The 18,887-nt window shown below is 42.5% G+C and overlaps 1 protein-coding gene across 7 annotated transcripts in view; it reads left to right on the forward strand.

Annotated features, from left to right (window-relative positions):
• The window catches only part of PTPN21 (protein tyrosine phosphatase non-receptor type 21), a 44,878-nt gene that overhangs the window by 7,323 nt on the left and 18,668 nt on the right, over nt 1–18,887 (forward strand). For all 7 annotated transcript variants that reach the window (XM_035107624.2, XM_035107595.2, XM_035107633.2 and 4 more), the window contains exons 3-8: nt 9,714–9,883; nt 11,154–11,251; nt 14,614–14,681; nt 16,658–16,728; nt 17,432–17,519; nt 18,703–18,791. In XM_035107624.2, the coding sequence (XP_034963515.2) occupies nt 9,714–9,883; nt 11,154–11,251; nt 14,614–14,681; nt 16,658–16,728; nt 17,432–17,519; nt 18,703–18,791 (584 nt within the window). The remainder of the gene's footprint in view (nt 1–9,713; nt 9,884–11,153; nt 11,252–14,613; nt 14,682–16,657; nt 16,729–17,431; nt 17,520–18,702; nt 18,792–18,887) is intronic.

An 18,887-nucleotide genomic window follows, 5' to 3' on the forward strand; every position in this document is an offset into this window, starting at 1 on the left:
ATTATTTTGGCAAATAAATACTTGTGCAGCAAAAAAAAGGAAGGAGAGCGATGATGGGATGGGAAAGGAAAGGAAAGGAAACAGAGATAAGGTAGAGAACAGCACTCACTAAGTGTGAAAATAATATTCTTGGCAAACTGAAAACATGTTGTTTGGCTTCCAGTGCTGTTAATTTTTTTTTTCTTATCTGAAATGTTCAGGCAGTTATGTCCACTTTAAATATTACATAATTTTGGAAGCCTGTTTACCACATTCCAGGTGTGGGTTGCTTCTGAGGCAACTACCTCAGGCCTGTATTTTAAAACATAAAGCCACCAGAGATCTTGCCTGTAATTTTTTAATCCCATTTTTATCCCAGCCTTCCTGGGAAAGTATATGTGGATACTCCAGAGGTTTTCAATCTTTTAGAGTCCATGGCTCCCTTAACCAAATACATTCTTTCTGCAGCACCCCCTGTGGGGCTCAGGAACCCAGTTATGTCCCCCCTTGCCTGCATAGCTGGCAGCCTCTCACCCTTTGAAAAACACCCTCCCTTTTGGAGTGTTCCCTCAGCCTCCTCTCCTCTCCCCTCTCCTTGGGAGTCCTCCAGGCAGCTGCTGCTGCCATCTCTGGTCTCTAAGCGTCACAACGCACCATAATTTGAACCCAGGTCTTCTTGGGGGCCTACTCCAACAGTCTAATCCAGGGCTAGGGAATTTACGTCCCTCCAGATCTTGCTGGACTACAACTTCCTTCATCCCTGACAATTGGCTGTGCTTATTTGAGCTGATGGGAATTGGAGGCCAAACAACATCTGGTTCCCCTGCCCTAACCACTATACCACACAGTGATTACAGCAACAAGTCTCTGACCTTGCCTCCTTTGTTCTCGGCTGTCTGTAAGTTATCCTTGAGTTATCTTTGTAACAAGAGGAGGCAATGTGGACCATGACAGCTCCTCCAGTGCTCCTCCAGTTTCTGGGACGGACAGTACTAATGCTGGGAGGACTTCCACAGGCACTTCTACTATGGTGCAAAGAAATATTTTGCAGCAGCTCCCATGCTGAGAAGACAACCTAAGGAGAAATAAATGGGGGATTAAAATTCATTGAATGGGGCACCGACATCAAGAAGCAAGGAACAAGAGTTGCCAAAGCAAGTTGACGTTGGAGCTAGAGCAGGGGAAGTGCAGGAGGGGAGAAGGAGTGCAGTAGGGCAGGAGGATGGAGCAGGGAGCTTGAGGGAGCAAGCCAGGGCAGCAACAGGAAGCAACCGGGATTAGAGAGAGACTGAGCAAGAAGGCGGCAGATATCCCTGGGGCTTATTGCACAAGCATTTAGTCCGGTAAAAAGGTAAAGGTAAAGGGACCCCTGACCATTAGGTCCAGTCGTGACCGACTCTGGGGTTGCGCGCTCATCTCGCATTATTGGCCGAGGGAGCCAGCGTATAGCTTCCAGGTCATGTGGCCAGCATGACAAAGCCGCTTCTGGCAAACCAGAGCAGCACATGGAAACGCCGTTTACCTTCCCGCTGTAGCGGTTCCTATTTATCTACTTGCATTTTGACATGCTTTCGAACTGCTAGGTTGGCAGGAGCTGGGACCAAGCAACGGGAGCTCACCCCGTCACAGGGATTTGAACCGCCGACCTTCTGATCAGCAAGCCCTAGGCTCAGTGGTTTAACTACAGCGCCACCTGGGTCCCCTATTTAGTCCGGTAGGCTGGCACAAAATTTAGAATCCATTCAACTTCCAGGGTGTTAAAGGGAAAATGCAAGGGTCTAGTGCAGGGGATAGGCAACATGGTGTCCTCCAGATGTTGGACTACAGCTTCCACCAGCCTTAGCCAGTGTGGCCAGTGGTCAGGCGTGATGGGAATTGTGATCCATCAACATCTGGAAGGCCACAATGCTAGCTGCCCCCTGGTCTAGTCCTTATGGTTTTGGAGAATAGTTTAGTCATTACTTGCAGAAGGCTTAGGAGATGATGAAACATGGAATAGTTTCTCTTTATAGTCTGTCCTTTTTTTACCCCTTTCTCTTCTACAACTGCTGTACCACTTTGTCATCCACTCTGAAAACTGCCATCTAACCAAAGTCACACCACTCCCCAGTTCTTTCTCCATTAGTGAAACCTGCATAAATTATGTAAAATAATATGCGCCTGTTGATCTGACATAATTCAGCCCTGAACGTTGTGTTTCTATGCAATAGGGTTTTTTTTTAATGCCACATGTCACGTATATGTTGAAAGCTTTGCTTTTGGTCCAATCTCTCTCTCCCCCCCCCCGCCCCTTTTAAAAATCATTGTGCACTATAAACATGATGGAAAAAGCAGGTTTCCTAAAGCAGGGTAGGCTAAGGCACATGTGTTGTGCTATTTGCAGAATGTGAATTGCAGGGAATGTAAATACAATCTGGTTCTCTTTTGACACACCCTGGCTAAGAGGCCAAGTGGTAAATGCGCCTTCATTAAATTCCAGGAGTCAGTGTGGGCAGAGTACAGAGATGATTGAATGGAGCACAAGCAGATTTTTTGCTGCCGTAGTGTGTTCAAGAGACTGAACACTCCCTGCAAAAATGCACCCCAAAGCATTTTATACTCAGTGTCAAACTATAGACAGGACGCCAAGTTCCATGTTTCTTTTTAATCCTCTCTCTCTTTTTAAAGATAAAAAGTTGCCCTGGAAGATTGTGACCAGGAGTAGAAGAGGCAACGGGCTGCACAACCCCTTTTCTGCCATTATTTGGGCCACTGCCACCAAGCTTTTCTTCCCGCAAAAGTGAAGATACAGGCCCATTTTGCACATGGTGTCAAGCTATAATTTAGCATTATGTGCATAAGCAGCAGTGAGCCTCAGCTTGGTGTGCACCCTCCCTTCTGGTCTGTCTTCTTTACTCCTTTGGTGAAGCTGTGAAAAGATCTTCAAATAACTAACTTTGAACTGGGGGAGAACTCTGTTTAGTTTAAACACAGGCAAGCCAGGGTCAAACCATGGTTTATGATCCTGGCCTATCAATCTACAGTTGAAACTAACAATGGTTTCCTTCTTTTCTAGCACAACGGGGAACTATAGTTATTATAGTTATTATAGTTACCTGGTATCTGAAGAAGTGTGCATGCACACGAAAGCTCATACCAAAATATAAACTTAGTTGGTCTTTAAGGTGCTACTGAAGGAATTTTTTTATTTTGCTTCGACTCAGACCAACACGGCTACCTACCTGTAACTGGAAATTTGCAGATACTCTCACAAATCTTGCCTCTCTAGAGAAATGTCTCATTTGTCTGATGGGCTGGTGCTAATTAAAAGATAATCTTTTAGAACATGCATCTGCCACATACCTAATTAGGTAATAAGTCAGTGTGAGTGCGATTGCTACATCAAACACTATTGCATCGTGGATTTATGGCATAGGCTGTGATCCACAAACTAATTAAAGAGACTTGGACGGAAGCCTGTTCTACTTGGAATAAAATTGGCTTCAACTTGAGTATTGTGACCAGACCTGTTTGTGAATTGCCCGTTCATGTTAAAAGGTGACAAAGCTGATCTCCATTTCAAGGATGTAGGATGATTGCTCACAAGGACCGTATATCTGCTTCAGGCAAAGTCTGCATCCAGAACTAAAATGGGTTGCTTAGGAAAAATTCAGACTTTGTCTTAACTTTACCAAGCATCAATGTTATGATAGTAATAGTACGGTAATAATAATTTATTATTTATGCCCTGCCCATCCGGGTGGGTTTCCCCACCCACTCTGGGTGGTTCCCAACAGAATATTAAGAATGCGATAAAACATCAAACATTAAAAACCTCCCTAACCAGGACTGCCTTCAGATGTCTTCTAAAAGTCAGATAGTTGTTTGTATCCTTGACATCTGATGGGAGGACATTCCACATGCAGTCCTCACTTAATTGTGTAGGGCAAGTAACTTAAATAAGCAAAGAAACATTTCCATGAAGTATACTACCAGATAAAGCAACCAGTTTCTTCCGAAGGTGAATGGAAGAAATTGTAGATGTTCTGTATTTCTACTGTAGGTTAGAAACTCACGCCGAATTGTGGGGGAAAACAATCTCACTTTGACCTCATAAACCCCTTAGTTCAGGGGTCAGCAAACTTTTTCAGCAGGGGGCCGTCCCACTGTCCTTCAGACCTTGTGGGGGGCCGGACTATATTTTGAAAAAAAAATGAAAGAATTCCTATGCCCCACAAATAACCCAGAGATGCATTTTAAATAAAAGCGCACATTCTACTCATGTAAAAACACCAGGCAGGCCCCACAAATAACCCAGAGATGCATTTTAAATAAAAGGACACATTCTACTCATGTAAAACCATGCTGATTCCCGGACCGTCCACGGGCCGGATTTAGAAGGTGATTGGGCCACATCCGGCCCCCGGGCCTTAGTTTGGGGACCCCTGCCTTAGTTTATAAGTTATTTCCCCTCAAAAAAGGCTGTTTACCATACCCTAGCACTCCTCTAAAACTGGACTATAGTCACCTGTGCTTCTGCAGGCAGGTGAATTATTAACTCTTTAAAGTACAAACCCATATCTTCTTCTTCAAACAAATTTAGGAGAGCTACCTGAGCAGTAGGGACCCAGGTGGCGCTGTGGGTTAAACCACAGACTCTAGGGCTTGCTGATCAGAAGGTTGGCAGTTTGAATCCCTGCAACGGGGTGAGCTCCCGTCCCTTGGTCCCAGCTCCTGCCCACCTAGCAGTTCGAAAGCACATCAAAGTGCAAGGAGATAAATAGGGAAGGTAAACGGCGTTTCCGTGTGCTGCTCTGGTTCGCCAGAAGCAGCTTTGTCATGTTGGCCACGTGACCCGGAAGCTGTCTGTGGACAAACGCCAGCTCCCTCGGCCTATAGAGCGAGATGAGCGCCGCAACCCCAGAGTCGGACACGACTGGACCTGATGGTCAGGGGCCCCTTTACCTTTTACCTGAGCAGTAGACATAGCGTGATGATCTATTACCACCCCAATTTCTTGAAAAGTATCATTGGGATTTGGACAAATCCCACCAAAGTTGACGATGGGTAACGGAAACCTGGCAGGCCCTCCAGCACCTTGGTGGGGATGAGGGAATCACATAAGGCAACTTGCACCATTTATGTACTCATTTTAACTACAATTTCCACTGAGATACAGTGGAGGGGGTGTTTGTTCCACATACCTTGTTCAACCTTGTAACGTAGGCTGAGCTCTTTCCGCTGTACCGTATTATTCTGTGACCATCTGGACTCCCTGGACTCAGATTTTAAGAGAAGTTGGTAAAGTTTCAAAAGCAGTCCTTTCGTGTATCCATCACTATATCTCACTATTTCCCCTCTCCCTCAAATCCAAGAGTTGTCTGGTAGCAGTTTCTCACATAGCCCTTTTGTTCAAAAGAAGTAGGAAGCTGTGCTCAGAACAGTCAGGATAATTGGAAATCTCTTTCGCCAGAATGGGGACCACGTTTTCAAAAAAGTCGTAAAGGTGACCTAGAACTTTATTGAGAGATAATCACTAATCTGGTCTGCTGAATTCAGAGCTCCTTGTAGGTGCTGTGAGGGGCGTCTTCCTTGACTGCCATTGCTAAGCCTCCCTCTGCATCTGACACGGCTTGAGTCAATCAGTCCTGGGCATTTGGCGTTTTGGATTACTGTTACGAAGTAATCTTCTACAAGATTTTCAGCTGTCTGGGTAGTATAAAAGTGTCTTCACTAGATTCAGCAACAATTCATGTTCTCAGTTTCAAGGAAGAGAGATTTAATATACACCCACACCCCTAATAATTTTCCGTTTTACTTCTCATCAAAGTGCCTTGGACTATGTGAATATTAAATTTCATAAAAAAAATTCCTTCCAGTAGCACCTTAGAGACCAACTAAGTTTGTCATTGGTATGAGCTTGCATGTGCATGCACACTTCTTCAGATATTCTTCAGGTATCAGATATCAGAAGTGTACATGCACACAAAAGCTCACACCAACGACAAACTTAGTTGGTCTCTAAGGTGCTAACCATGGTTCTCCGAAAATAAGCCATACCCCGAAAATAAGCCATAGTGATAGGCAGTTTAACCTTGTAGGTTAAACTGTACCATACTTAATTAAAAAAATAAGACATCCCCTGAAAATAAGCCACCGTGGGGGGTTTTTTGAGGAAAAATAAATATAAGACGGTGTCTTATTTTTGGAGAAACGCGGTACTGGAAGGAATTTTTTTATTTTGTTTCGACTACGGCAGACCAACATGGGTAGATAACCTGTAACTAGAACTAAATTTAATGGTTTTGAGTCATATGCTCATAGTTTTGGTACCTATTGGTGCACCTAGGTAATTTTGAAATCTGAATTTAGCATTTACTGGTGTGTGTTCTTTAGATGGTTGTGTTGTGTTGTGTTGTTGGTTATTTATTTATTATTTATCTATCTATTATACATACTCTGGTGCATCCATATCACAAGCGCTGGAGGTTGTGGCATAGTATACAAGACAGTGTGAGCTTTCATAGCCTTGATACCCCATGATGCATGGAGCATCCTAGATGGGGGGTAGGAAGTTGTTTCCAGTGTTCAGCAGAGCAGGCCCATTGAAATCAATGGATATGTCTAGGTCCAATAACGTCAGTGGCTCTACTCTGAATGGAACCTAGTTAAATGCCACCCTTGGTTAGGATATAAACACTTGCCTAAATCCCGTTGAAATTAAGTGAAGTTCATGTTCCTCTGGTGTGTCCTGGCAGTTGGCTAGGGAGACCAGAGCTAATTATTCTGCTATTATATCAGCTGGGTAAGTCCCATATACAATGTATTCGCTTGACAAATATTCAGAACTTTATAATGTTCTCTTTGGAGTACTGGCCCAAGTCAGTCTTGTCTAGTTTTTAAAAAAATACTGTTGCCATTCCTGTGTTCTTTTGAGGGCAATCTTTATTTGCCCCTGCAGCTCAGATTTCCTTAATTCGATGTTCTGTTCCCCACGTATATTTTGTATTAGACGCAGGGTTGAGTGCTACCCACCCTCCCCACCTTTTCAGATGTTCCATGCACATTCAATAATATTCCTATTTCTTGTACATCTAACAAAGAGGGCAATTAGCTGGAACATAACTGTGTAGAAAATCCACGGTCCTTTCTGTCTAGGGTTGATTTACTGCCCGGAGGTTGAATGATGAGTAAGTTGCTAAAATAAATAAACCTTGCAACAGTGTTAATCTCAGAAGCTTAACATATTTCAAGAGTTATGTCATGTCGTTTCTGCAGGGCTAGGTAATCTTTTGTGCTATGGATAGCTTTAGCCGTGATTACAAAGTGATTCGCTTTTAGCCCATTCAGCATCAGTTCTCCAGGATGCCTGAATGCCGGCAAGAGCTTGCGAAACTGAAATACACCTTTGCAGCCGTGCATGTTAGCTGGAAACAGCACATTTTATCCCAATTCCTTGGAGAATTGCTTCTCCCATCTCAGGACCTCTAGAACTGAAACACTAGCACTTTCTGGTTATCTGAATTTGGTACCTGTGTCCTTTTCTCTGTAAAGCCAAAGGGGTAAACGGGATTCTGCTGCACATACTTTCGATTGTGTCCATTTTATAATGGCAGTGTCAATTGTTACGCTTTGTGCAAGTTAGAAAGGGGAGGGAAAGCTAGCTATCAATCCAGTATTGGCACAACAGTGCGATAAGCTGCTGCTGTTGCTGTTGCTGTGGCTGTTGTTGTTGTTGTTGTTGTTGTTGTTGTTGTTGTTAGCATTAGCATAGCAAACCATAACTTATGAATGGCACATCTCTAGAAAAGGAACCACAATAACATTCATATTCATTGCTTCTTTTGCTTGCCTCTCCCTCCCTTTCCATGCACAAATGTCTACATTTAGACTGCAATCTCTGGCAGGCAGAGAACTGCCATTTCAACTAGAAAATCTGAACCAGTAAAAATTGGGCTTATTTTCTTATAAAGTAAAAAATTGCATGCTTTAAGGTGAACATAAAATATAAGCGCCAATCTAATAGGACAGTAAGCAGCTCTGACATTTTCATGGGGTTTCCAACAGTTGCAAACTAAGGCACTATTCCCAGTGACTCAGGAGCAATGCTATTTTTTCTGGATCATGTGACTGGAGGCCAGGCTGCACCTCGCCATTCACTATTTGGTGTTTTGGGGGGTACATTTTGCATGTGATTACATATGTGAAACAGCAGGTCTTTGCTGCAAGGATGGTGATAATTCAGCATCAGTTGCTCAAACACCAAAATGGCCAGCTTAAATCATGGCACAGAGCCGAAAGATTAGCAGTAGTAGCCCACATTTGTTACTATAACCAGCAAGCCTGCTAAATGCATTAGCACCTGGGCAGATAGAGTTCACCTGCAGTGATGGCAGCTTTGGGTAAGACGCATTATCCTAACTTCAAGCAAGATCAAGTTCCAGTGACTCCCAAACTGTATGCCTTGAGAGAATGGTTGGGGTGCTACAAGCAATTAATGCATTAATTAAAAGAATCCCATGAAACAAAAGTCCCTACCAACAGGAGAGGGTGCGCAGTGCGTCTCATACAGATCCACTGTTCCGGCCTGGCCTCCTTCCAATCAGCTGTCACTGGGGACTGGCCACCTTGCTACACCATTGTGTTGATATAGTTTGATCATTCTCAGATGCAGCAGCGTTGCTGATCCTCGGACAGGGCTGCCATGCGTCTTTGCATGATGAGTCACACTGCTCCATGAGAATGCTCAGATCAGTGACTCTTGCAGAAATGGAGCAGGTGGGAACACTGGAAGCTGCCTCATATGCCAAATGAGACCATTAGTCCTTCTGGCTCAGTATTGTATTATTAGTAGTGGTAGTAGTAGTAGTAGTAGTAGTAGTAGTAGTATACTGCCCTATGCCCACAGGTCATAGGGTGGTTCACAGGATAAAATCACAATTGTTGTTGTTTATATGCCTGTTGTCTTTGTCTATGGAGTTTTTTTGGCAGGGATACTGGAGTGGCTTGCCAGTTCCTTCTCCAGGTGGATCACGTTTAGTCAAAACTCTCCACTATGACCAGTCCATCTTGAGTGGTCCTGCATGGCATAGCTCATAGCTTCTCTGAGTTATTCAAGTCCCTTCGCCACAACAAGGCATTGATATAAAAACACAAAATACATAATCAAAATAAAAACAGAAACAACTCAACAACTCCCCCCCAATATACTGTATTTTTTGTGTATAAGACTATTCCCCCCCCATTTTTTTTAAAGTTTCAAATTGGGGGTCGTCTTATACACGGAATGTTAAAAATATTTATTTCTTAATTTGGGGCTCAAAAAATAGGGGTTGTCTTATACATGGGGGCATCTTATACATGGAAAAATACGGTATATTGGCTGTCAGCAACTCTTCAGGATTTCTGTACACAACATGTGCTCTGCTGCTGGTTCCCCAGAGGGGAGGCGATTTTTTTTTTTTGGCCTTGTTTTAGTTTGGTAGTGGAATGAAATGTGCCATTAATTTTGTTATCCTTAATAATAATCCTAATAATGTACTCCTCAAACAGCAGAAGATTGGGAAGCACCACTGTAGAAGCTGATTTTATTTTAATTGTATTGCTTTGCTGCTTTGTTGCTTTCCACCCTGGGCTCCTTTGGGAGGAAGGGTGGGATGGAATCTTTTAATAAATAATAATAATAAATTAACTGCAAAGTGTTCCAGGTTTCACTTTGGAATAACTGAGCTCTTCCTTTTGCCCTTTTCTCCTAGATCACTTATTTCAGCCTCTGGTATTTCAACAAGCAAAACCAGCGCCGGTGGATAGACTTGGACAAGCCTCTGAAAAAGCAACTGGACAAATATGCCTTGGAGCCGACTGTATTCTTTGGTGTGGTGTTTTATGTGCCTTCTGTCTCCCAGCTTCAGCAGGAGATTACCAGGTGAGTGGTGCAAGAATGCATCCCATGTTTGCAATGAGAAGGGAGCATCTTTTAGCTATCTTTACCTGGCACTTTTCAGCCTGTAGTTTTCTGTGTACTGTATATCTTCTTTTCAGATCAGTGAGCATGACGTAGTTTGATGAGGTTACGGTCTGCCCATGTTCACTATAAGCCTTTCATTTTAATTAACCGTAAAGATGTAGCAGGCAGGTAAATTATATTAGCGCATGGTGTTATACCAGGGGTCAGCAAACTTTTTCAGCAGGGGGCCGGTCCACTGTCCCTCAGACCTTGTGGGGGGCCGGACTATATTTTGGAAAAAAATATGAAAAAATTCCTATGCCCCACAAATAACCCAGAGATGCATTTTAAATAAAAGGACACATTCTACTGATGTAAACACATGCTGATTCCCGGACCGTCCACTGGGCCGGATTGAGAAGGCGATTGGGCCGCATCTGGCTCCCAGGCCTTAGTTTGGGGACCCGTGTGTTACACACTAGGTGTAGGTTCCCGTCAGAAGCCGCACCATGAAATCCATGGGGCACGAGCTTCTAAAAACTTTTCTTCTAAACAGAAAACTTTGTTTGTCAGTAATACTACTTAGGTCGAACCAGGATATTGGATTTAGGATTTAGGACAAGGTAAAATATGCACTCTTGCCCCACCTTTAGAATTTTTTATTATTTGAGTTATTAACTATGACACGGGTGTAGATACGTTTTATGTTGTCCCATAAGCGAACCTCTCCAGCAAATAAAATTAAGTACGCTCCTTTTGGTTGAGGGGGGGGGGGAGAGTCACTTTTTGTGTGTGATACAGGGTGGTCCCTCTATTCTTCTCCTTAGCATGGATGCTGCATTCTCCCTATGACCCTCCCCCCCCCAAAAGCCAGGATGCTCCCAAGTTCAAGACCACCTTCAACTGCAGCCAGAAATGCTGCTAGGTTGTGTGTTTGGCAGCGCACGGTTAGAATCCCCAGTCTGACCCCTGTGCCCAGACTCCATGTTATACACCCAAACCTGAAATGTTGTTGCAGAGGGTAATCATAGTGTCACCCTGCTGGCCAGACAAGCAGGGAAGAATATAATTGTGCAAGCATAAAACAGGGTTGGGTCACCTCCAGATGTTGCTGAATTATAACTATAGTCATCCCTGACCTTTGGCCATGCTAGCTAAGGATGATGGGAACTGTTGGATCAATCCATCAACCTCTATATTCACAGGCTTCAGGAAATTGCCCTGAATGCATGTTCTCTTTCCATAATAGATACCAGTATTATCTACAATTGAAGAAAGACATATTGGAAGGAAGCATCCCATGCACGTTCGAGCAAGCAGTGCACCTGGCTGGCTTAGCTGTTCAAGGTAACTAACATGTTTAGGAGGTGAAAACTTATACAGCTGCTTGAACTTTGTGTTCCTGGGAGAAGTGGGTGCATGGCCCACAGTCCACCAAGGCTCTCTGTCCCCTAAAAGGCGTTTCAGCACTTTTCTGTGGGGCAATCTGGGTTGAGGGAGCTTAAGTATACAACAGCTGTTTCTCCAGCCCATGGCCATCATTGTGTAGCTGTTTTTCAGCTGGGGAATACTCTTTGGCAGGCTAGGGATAGCAACAAACTTCCCGCTCACAACCCTGCAAGGTAGACAAGGCTGAGAAATGGAACTCCCTTCCATTTGAAGTCAGTTGAACTACTGGCATCTCCTGAATACTTTTGTTTTAAACTGGATTCTGAGTTCATCATTTTGTTTTTGTACTGAGTTACTTGCACACCACTTACATACAATTAAGTGGTATATAAGCAGATGATGTAATAAATGAATGAATGATGTTTTACCTAAAGCTTTGTTAGTTTGATTGAGCCTGGGATTCAAGCGCTGACGCTCATCAGTTTGCCTAGTCTGCTGCACTACACAGATCTAGTGTACCTAAAACTTATTATTTATTTATTATTTATTTATTTATTTATACCCCACCCATCTGGCTGGGTTTCCCCCGCCACTCTGGGCGGCTTCCAACAAATACCAAAATACATTAAAATATCACAGATTAAAAACTTCCCTAAACAGGGCTGCCTTTATGTATTTTCTAGTTTCATAACCCCAATACATACTTTTTAAAAGTGCTGTTGTAAACTAACATGTAACACAAGAGTAGCATTATTTTTTATGCCAAGATAAGTAGGCGAAAACTGATCCATATTTAGTTTCCCCTGCTGACACCATCAGAAGATTGTTATTTTATTTTATTTTTTAAAGGAATCACTAATGTGTTGAGGTTCTGTGACACCCTGCTTAAAGACTAGCAGTTATAAAACAAACTGCTGTGTTGCTGCCGTTCCACCTATTAAGATAAGGAGGAATTCATTTTTCAGTACCGATTTGCTGATTCAGGGAGTTTTAAGTTCTTAAAAAATAAAATAAAATGCACAGGTAGATAAGAACCCACACAGAAATGACTACTTATTTTAGGCTGATGCAGTAGCAAAGATCAGAATACATTGAAGATAAGAATACATTGGCCTCCCAGTAATGATTTCCTTTTAAAAATCTTTATTTTAAAAATGGTTTGTGGGGGAAATCAACAGACTCAATAATACAATATATAAATAATCAAGATCCATAAATAAGGTTCCATGCACTCAATTGCTCATACAAATTGCACATTCATTGATGCACCCGTGGCTCAATCTACATCTGCACACATTCTTCCTCACTTCCAACAACTGCCGTAGTCCAACACCCACCAGTGCATAGCTAGGAAGACCACACTGTAACCCTGCTAGCCTTAAATGATAAACCTAAAACCAAATTCACTCTTGGGAATCCATGAGCGGCGCATTCAAACAAATCACTTTCTTGTCGCTTTTAAACTCCGTCTCAATTCTTGTTGTATTTTCAAGATCCAGACCTTAGTGTATATCAAGGCAACTCTGTGGTGTGGTGTAGTGGTTAAGAGAGGTGGACTCATAATCTGGGGAACCGGGTTCGCGTCTCTGCTCCTCCACATGCAGCTGCTGGGTGACCTTGGGCTAGTCACGCTTCTCTGAAGTCTCTCAGCCCCACTCACCTCACAGAGTGTTTGTTGTAGGGGAGGAAGGGAAAGGAGAATGTTAGCCGCTAACATTCGGGTAGTGATAAAGCGGGATATCAAATCCAAACTCTTCCCCCTCCTCCTCCTCCTCCTCCTCCTCCTCCTCCTCCTCCTCCTCCTCCTCCTCCTCCTCCTCCTCCTCCTTCTTCTTCTTCTTCCTACCATGTGCTTCCTTGTTTGCAAATGAAATAAAATCATACCACTCGTCCTCTGGATTCTTTTAGTTTGTGGGATTTTCCCCCAGAGAAGGACTATTTACCATACCCTTGAGTAACAATACCCAATATGATTCCAAACTATGGTTTTCCAAGGTTTTGCTATGGATGCCTGTGCTGCTGTAAGCAAGTGCAGAATAAGCTCTTCATTTTCTAAGACCCGCAACCTCCCCTTCATACAAATTCAGTAGAGCCAAATAACATTTTATTGTGTGTTTTTTATTATCCGAAAGTCACATACCCATGAGCATAGCCAAAAGGCTAGTACAGTGGTACCTCGGGTTACATACACCTCGGGTTACAGTCGCTTCAGGTTACAGACTTCGTTAACCCGGAAGTAGTACCTTGGGTTGAGAACTTTACCTCAGGATGAGAACAGAAATTGCATGGCGGTGCGGCGGCAGCGGGAGGCCCCATTAGCTAAAGTGGTACCTCAGGTTAAGAACGGTTTCAGGTTAAGAACGGACCTCCGGAACAAATTAAGTTCTTAACCATTGGTACCACTGTAGGAAACTTTGCAGGGAAGTGTGCTTATTAACATTGTTAATAAACTGCAGGTACTTTATTAGAATTATAGAGTTGGAAGTGACCACGAGGATCATTTAGCCCAACGCCCTGCAATGCAGGGTTCTAACCCACAACCCTGAGATTTAACAACCTCATTCTCTACTGACTGTATAACTGTAGAGAGAATCGCGCAAATAACAAATGCACCGTCTTGGCTTTTAAAACCAGTGGAGGACTGCCCTAAATGAAACCAGCATAGCACAAGAGAGAGTTGCAGCCTTCAGCAATTCGTGATGCTCACAGACAGCAGTTTTTAATTTGGGTAGAGAGGTGTTTCAAGTGTGGCCTTATTTTCATCTGCGAAATGCGGGAGGCAGCATCACTCTTGGTTTTAACTTAGTACTTTGGTGTAGCTGCTATATGCCAGAGAAGAAAACCACAAAGATGAGGTGGATGCCTGGCAGGGAAAACGAATAGAGAGTGCTTTAAGCCTCTGGTCTATTTTCCTTTGCTGCCTCCGTTTACTTGCTATGAATGGTGATCTCGTGTGCTAGAAAAGACTTGCCAAGAACGTTATTTGCCAGGGAGATCAAACTGATGACTTGAAATAGCTTGTTTATGCAACAACATTCTTTCATTTTTTCCCTTTAGCCTCATCTGGCTCTTTAATAATGACTGTTCAACGAATTATATTTATTACTTGTTTAATTGCTCTTGTACAATTTAGGCAATGTAAACTATCTTGGCTTTGCACAATTTTATTTTGAGATGAAAAACCAAAGGGCACCAACCTCTATGCTGTATCTTTTATGAGACTTTTGTGAAATAGTGAACTTCCCTATGCACTTGATGGAGGGTTAGCTTCATCTTTTTGTGAATACCTAATTCCTGCCTGTTTTCTTTTAATTCCTCAGCTGATTTTGGAGATTATGACCAATATGAATCGCAGGAATTTCTACAGAGATTTGCCTTGTTTCCTGTGGTAAGAATAACTGTTGTAGAATTATCAGAAGTGAACACATTCTGCCTGGTGGTTGCTAATATTTTTATTTTGTCTTTTAAACCAACAGATGTGTGTTAGTCTTTACTTTACTGTAATTCATTTTAGAGGATTGCCTGAGAAGCTTTATAAATAAAAATAGTGGCTTTTTAAATAAAAAAAACCATTCTTCAAAAGTAGTAGATAGATTTATTGCAGCTTTAAGCTCATATACACATAAAAATAGACACAATGAGACATACTTGCTTTACAATCAGTAAAAATAGATATAGAGCTCAAAAATAATAATTACAGATAGTATAAAAATTAGTTACCATTCATTACTAAATCCCCCCCCTTCCAAAAGGGTCAGTTAGATATCCTTCCTATTCTGAAAACTTGTTTAATGTTAATATCATCATAAAAAAAACTGGGAGAAGTTAAAATATCGCTTCTTTCAAGGCAGTGGACATAACTCCCTCCTGCAGTGATGCAATGACCATGCCATCTAGTCAGTTACCTTCTACCTAGTTTTATCAGCCATGGTGGGCAGGCTGGGGTGAAGAAGGCATATTGTTGGTCTCACTGCTGCAAGCAGCCCACCCACATCAACGGGCTGAAACCACTGACCCACCATGGTGTAAATCTTGGTTGTTCCCAGGACCTCCCAACAGATCTGAACCAACTGTGGTATCAAGTTCAGTACAGTTCCAAGTGAATTGGCTCTCAAAATGATTCACAAATCTCTGACCTCAGGCTACTGACTGGTTCAGTGTCGGTGATTTAACACTGTTCTGAGCCAGCTCATTTACCACTCTGTATACAGCCCTACTTGGAGATTCACTGAAGATCCAATAGAGACAGAGAGTGATACTCTCTTCACTTGCCATGTGGTAGGAATGCATAGCTGCCAAGTTTTCCCTTTTCTCGCGAGGAAGCCTATTCAGCATAAGGGTATTTCCCTTAAAAAAAGGAGAACTTGGGAATGACTGTGTATTTGCACCTCTGTTTGGTCAGTTATGTGTCAAATTTAGTGCCACCTATGCTCTAGCCACCAACATGAGTCTGACCAAACTGCGGGAGGCAGTGGAAGACAGGAGTGCCTGGCATGCTCTGGTCCATGGGGTCACGAAGAGTCGGACACGACTAAACAACAACAACAATGCTCTAGCCCAGGCTTCCTCAACCTCGGCCCTCCAGATGTTTTTGGCATACAACTCCCATGATCCCTAGCTGGCAGGACCAGTGGTCAGGGATGATGGGAATTGTAGTCTCAAAACATCTGGAGGGCCGAGGTTGAGGAAGCCAGCTCTAGCCACTGACCAACCTCCTTCATAGCCTGAAACTCCTCAGGAAACTTAAGGAGCCTACTGGAACTCTTCATGAGCAGGGAGATTCTACCCTCTCTGCCTAAAGGCAGTTGCTCAGTCCCTCAACACTATCCAATTGCCACCCATTAAGCATCTTGCATTTGCACCCATGGATGTTTTCCATGCTTTCACCAGGTCACCGTTCACTAGCACACCATATCTCACCAAGAGGCTTGGTTAGGGCACCTACCTGGAAACTGGAACCAACCCACCAGCAACCAAACGTTCCAAGGACTAAACATTCCAAGGACCAAGTGGCTCCCAATGGGGGGAAACCCCTTTGGTGGTAAGCCCTGCTCCCAAGGCAGTGTTTCTTAAGGAGGTACTGATAAAGGCAGACACAGGTGCCTGCAATCAAGAACTGCTGAGTCAAGCCTGACTGGGCCCTCTAGGAAGCCAAGCTCTCTTACAGAGCTAAACTGCTCTGCAAGCCTACCAGAAGTTGAGACAGCAGGCAATAGATGTTAAAGTGCACTAGATGGCCCAGGCTTCTCCCTCTGCCGCTGCCGCTGCTTGGGGTATGTGAATGTTAGCCAGCCCTTCATTACGTTTGGAGGGTTGTGGATTTACATGGGAGGAAGGCTCATGGTTTCTGTTCTGTTGCTTAAGGGTTGGTTGCAAGATGAAAAGATCCTGGAAGAGGCAACCCAGAAAGTGGCCTTACTCCATCAGAAGTACAGGTAACGGTTCCGAAATTGTGCTGCTGTTTCAGGTCTGAATGTTGCTAGATGAGCTTGCTCACATATGGGCTAGTGCAAATGTAGCCCTGGCTCTGTGCTAACTAACACCAATTTAAGCTAAACGTGATTTTCAGTTTTCAGAAGGTTCCGTCAAAGAGGGTTAATAGAAACCCCGGTTTGCTTTAACCCATGTTGTTGTCAGCATGTTATTAAAGGGAGAGGGAGAAATTTGCTCAGATATTGGGCACATATTCCTTGAGTGTGGGTTTGTTGTTGCTAACCACATTTTTCAGAGATCCAGAATTATGTCTGCACTGGCCCCAAGCCAAAAGGTTGCAACAAACCTTTTGAGTACCAGAAACCTGATCATTGGAGATATATGAAGCAAGGGAAAGTATAAAAGCCTTAGAATTATTTTTTATATCCTGGATATAATTCTTAAATGCACTGATATTTCATGATAGAGCAGTCAAATACCTCTGTCAATAAATACCTAAAATAAATAATTCCACAGGTGCTTATGGAAGTTAAACAGTGATCATTTTAACCCTCAGTGTAGTTGCTTTTTGCAATTTTTTCTGCACCAAGTGCAGAAGTGGGGAACATTAAAAAAAGTGGACTCTTGACATGCTAAAAGAAGCAGTCTAACCTGCCTCAAGAAGCTACTTAACAAATTGAATTTCTTTTTTTTTTGTTTCTGAAGGGGCCTCACTCCGCCTGATGCAGAAATGTTATATATGCAAGAAGTTGAGAGGATGGAAGGATATGGTGAGGAGAGTTATCCTGCAAAGGTAAAGCTAAGTTTCATCTGTGAATTTGTTGACTGTTTGTGCCATGACTTCACAAAGGCACAACTATAATAAAAAAAGAATCTCTCTCTCTTTGCATTTTATAAAAAAGATATGTTAAGCTAACTCAGGCCTAAGCCACTTTGGCTTGTTACTTACAGTTCTGAGATATCAGAATATTTTTGCCGAAACGTCAACAGATTGCTCAGGTGTCAAACTGATTGCTCTGGTCTCTGTTCAGCATGCAGAATTTCTGTACTTAAAACATTCCAGATTTTCAGTTTGGAAACAAATTAGGCAAACAGGAACATTGTTTGATTCTTTTATCATGTATTTTACATTGCATTTTATGTAGAAAGGCAGGGTTGTTAAAACACACTCAATTTTTTTATTGTTTTCACATAAATCCACAAAAAAGGCAACTATCCACATCCATCAGCACAATAAAAAAAAAGTAATATACCAAATACTCAAAGTCAAAATATTTCAAATAAAAACACAAAGCCATAAATTTAAAAATGTCTTCTTGCTTTAGACCAAACTTCCTGTCCACTCCTTACTTCAGTTACTAATCACCAACTTGCTGCCGAAACATAGCAGATTATTAACAGAATTTAAATAAAATTTTATCTATCTTAGGTTTCACATCATACTTACTTAAAACTCTTACTTAAAACTACTACTGAAATTACTCAAATGCTGCGACAGAGTTTAAACTGCAACAGTTGTTTTTCAAATATATTTTGAAGACTACCCATTTCGAATTAAATACTTGTTCTGGTTTGTTCTTTATTCTTTCAGACATATTATCTAGTTCCGCATATTCAGCCAACTTTTGAATCCATTCTAGCCTTGAAAGAACTTTATTACTCTTTCAGTTTGTTGCAATAAGAACTCTTGCTGTGACCGAGGCATATAAAAAGATCTCTCTTACATTTTTGGGAATATCTGAGTCGGTAATTCCCAGAAGAAAGGCTTCTGTTTTTTTAAAAAAAAAATTAAAGGAGATATTTAGCATTTCAATTTTCAATATATCCAATGAGCTTACTTTGCATTGTTGGCGCAAATTTAGAGCACAAACATGGGAGGAGGATGTTGTGGGCAGCGTATGACAAATGAAGCTGTTGTCGCAAGGAGAAAGGTGCAAGCGAAATGCAATTTCTGTACTGTGATTTGTATCTTTCAGGACAGCCAAGGAAGTGACATATTCATCGGAGCTTGTCTTGATGGAATCTTTGTGAAACACAAAAATGGTCGGCCTCCCGTCATCTTTAGGTGAGCTCGTTTCCTGCGATGGTGATTCTTTCAAGAGTCTTTGTCCCTTAACCTTTAGGTGCCCAATCATGTGGTCAGTTCATACCTTGTGATTCC

Source organism: Zootoca vivipara, chromosome 1, assembly GCF_963506605.1.
Source record: "Zootoca vivipara chromosome 1, rZooViv1.1, whole genome shotgun sequence".
NCBI lineage: Eukaryota > Metazoa > Chordata > Lepidosauria > Squamata > Lacertidae > Zootoca > Zootoca vivipara.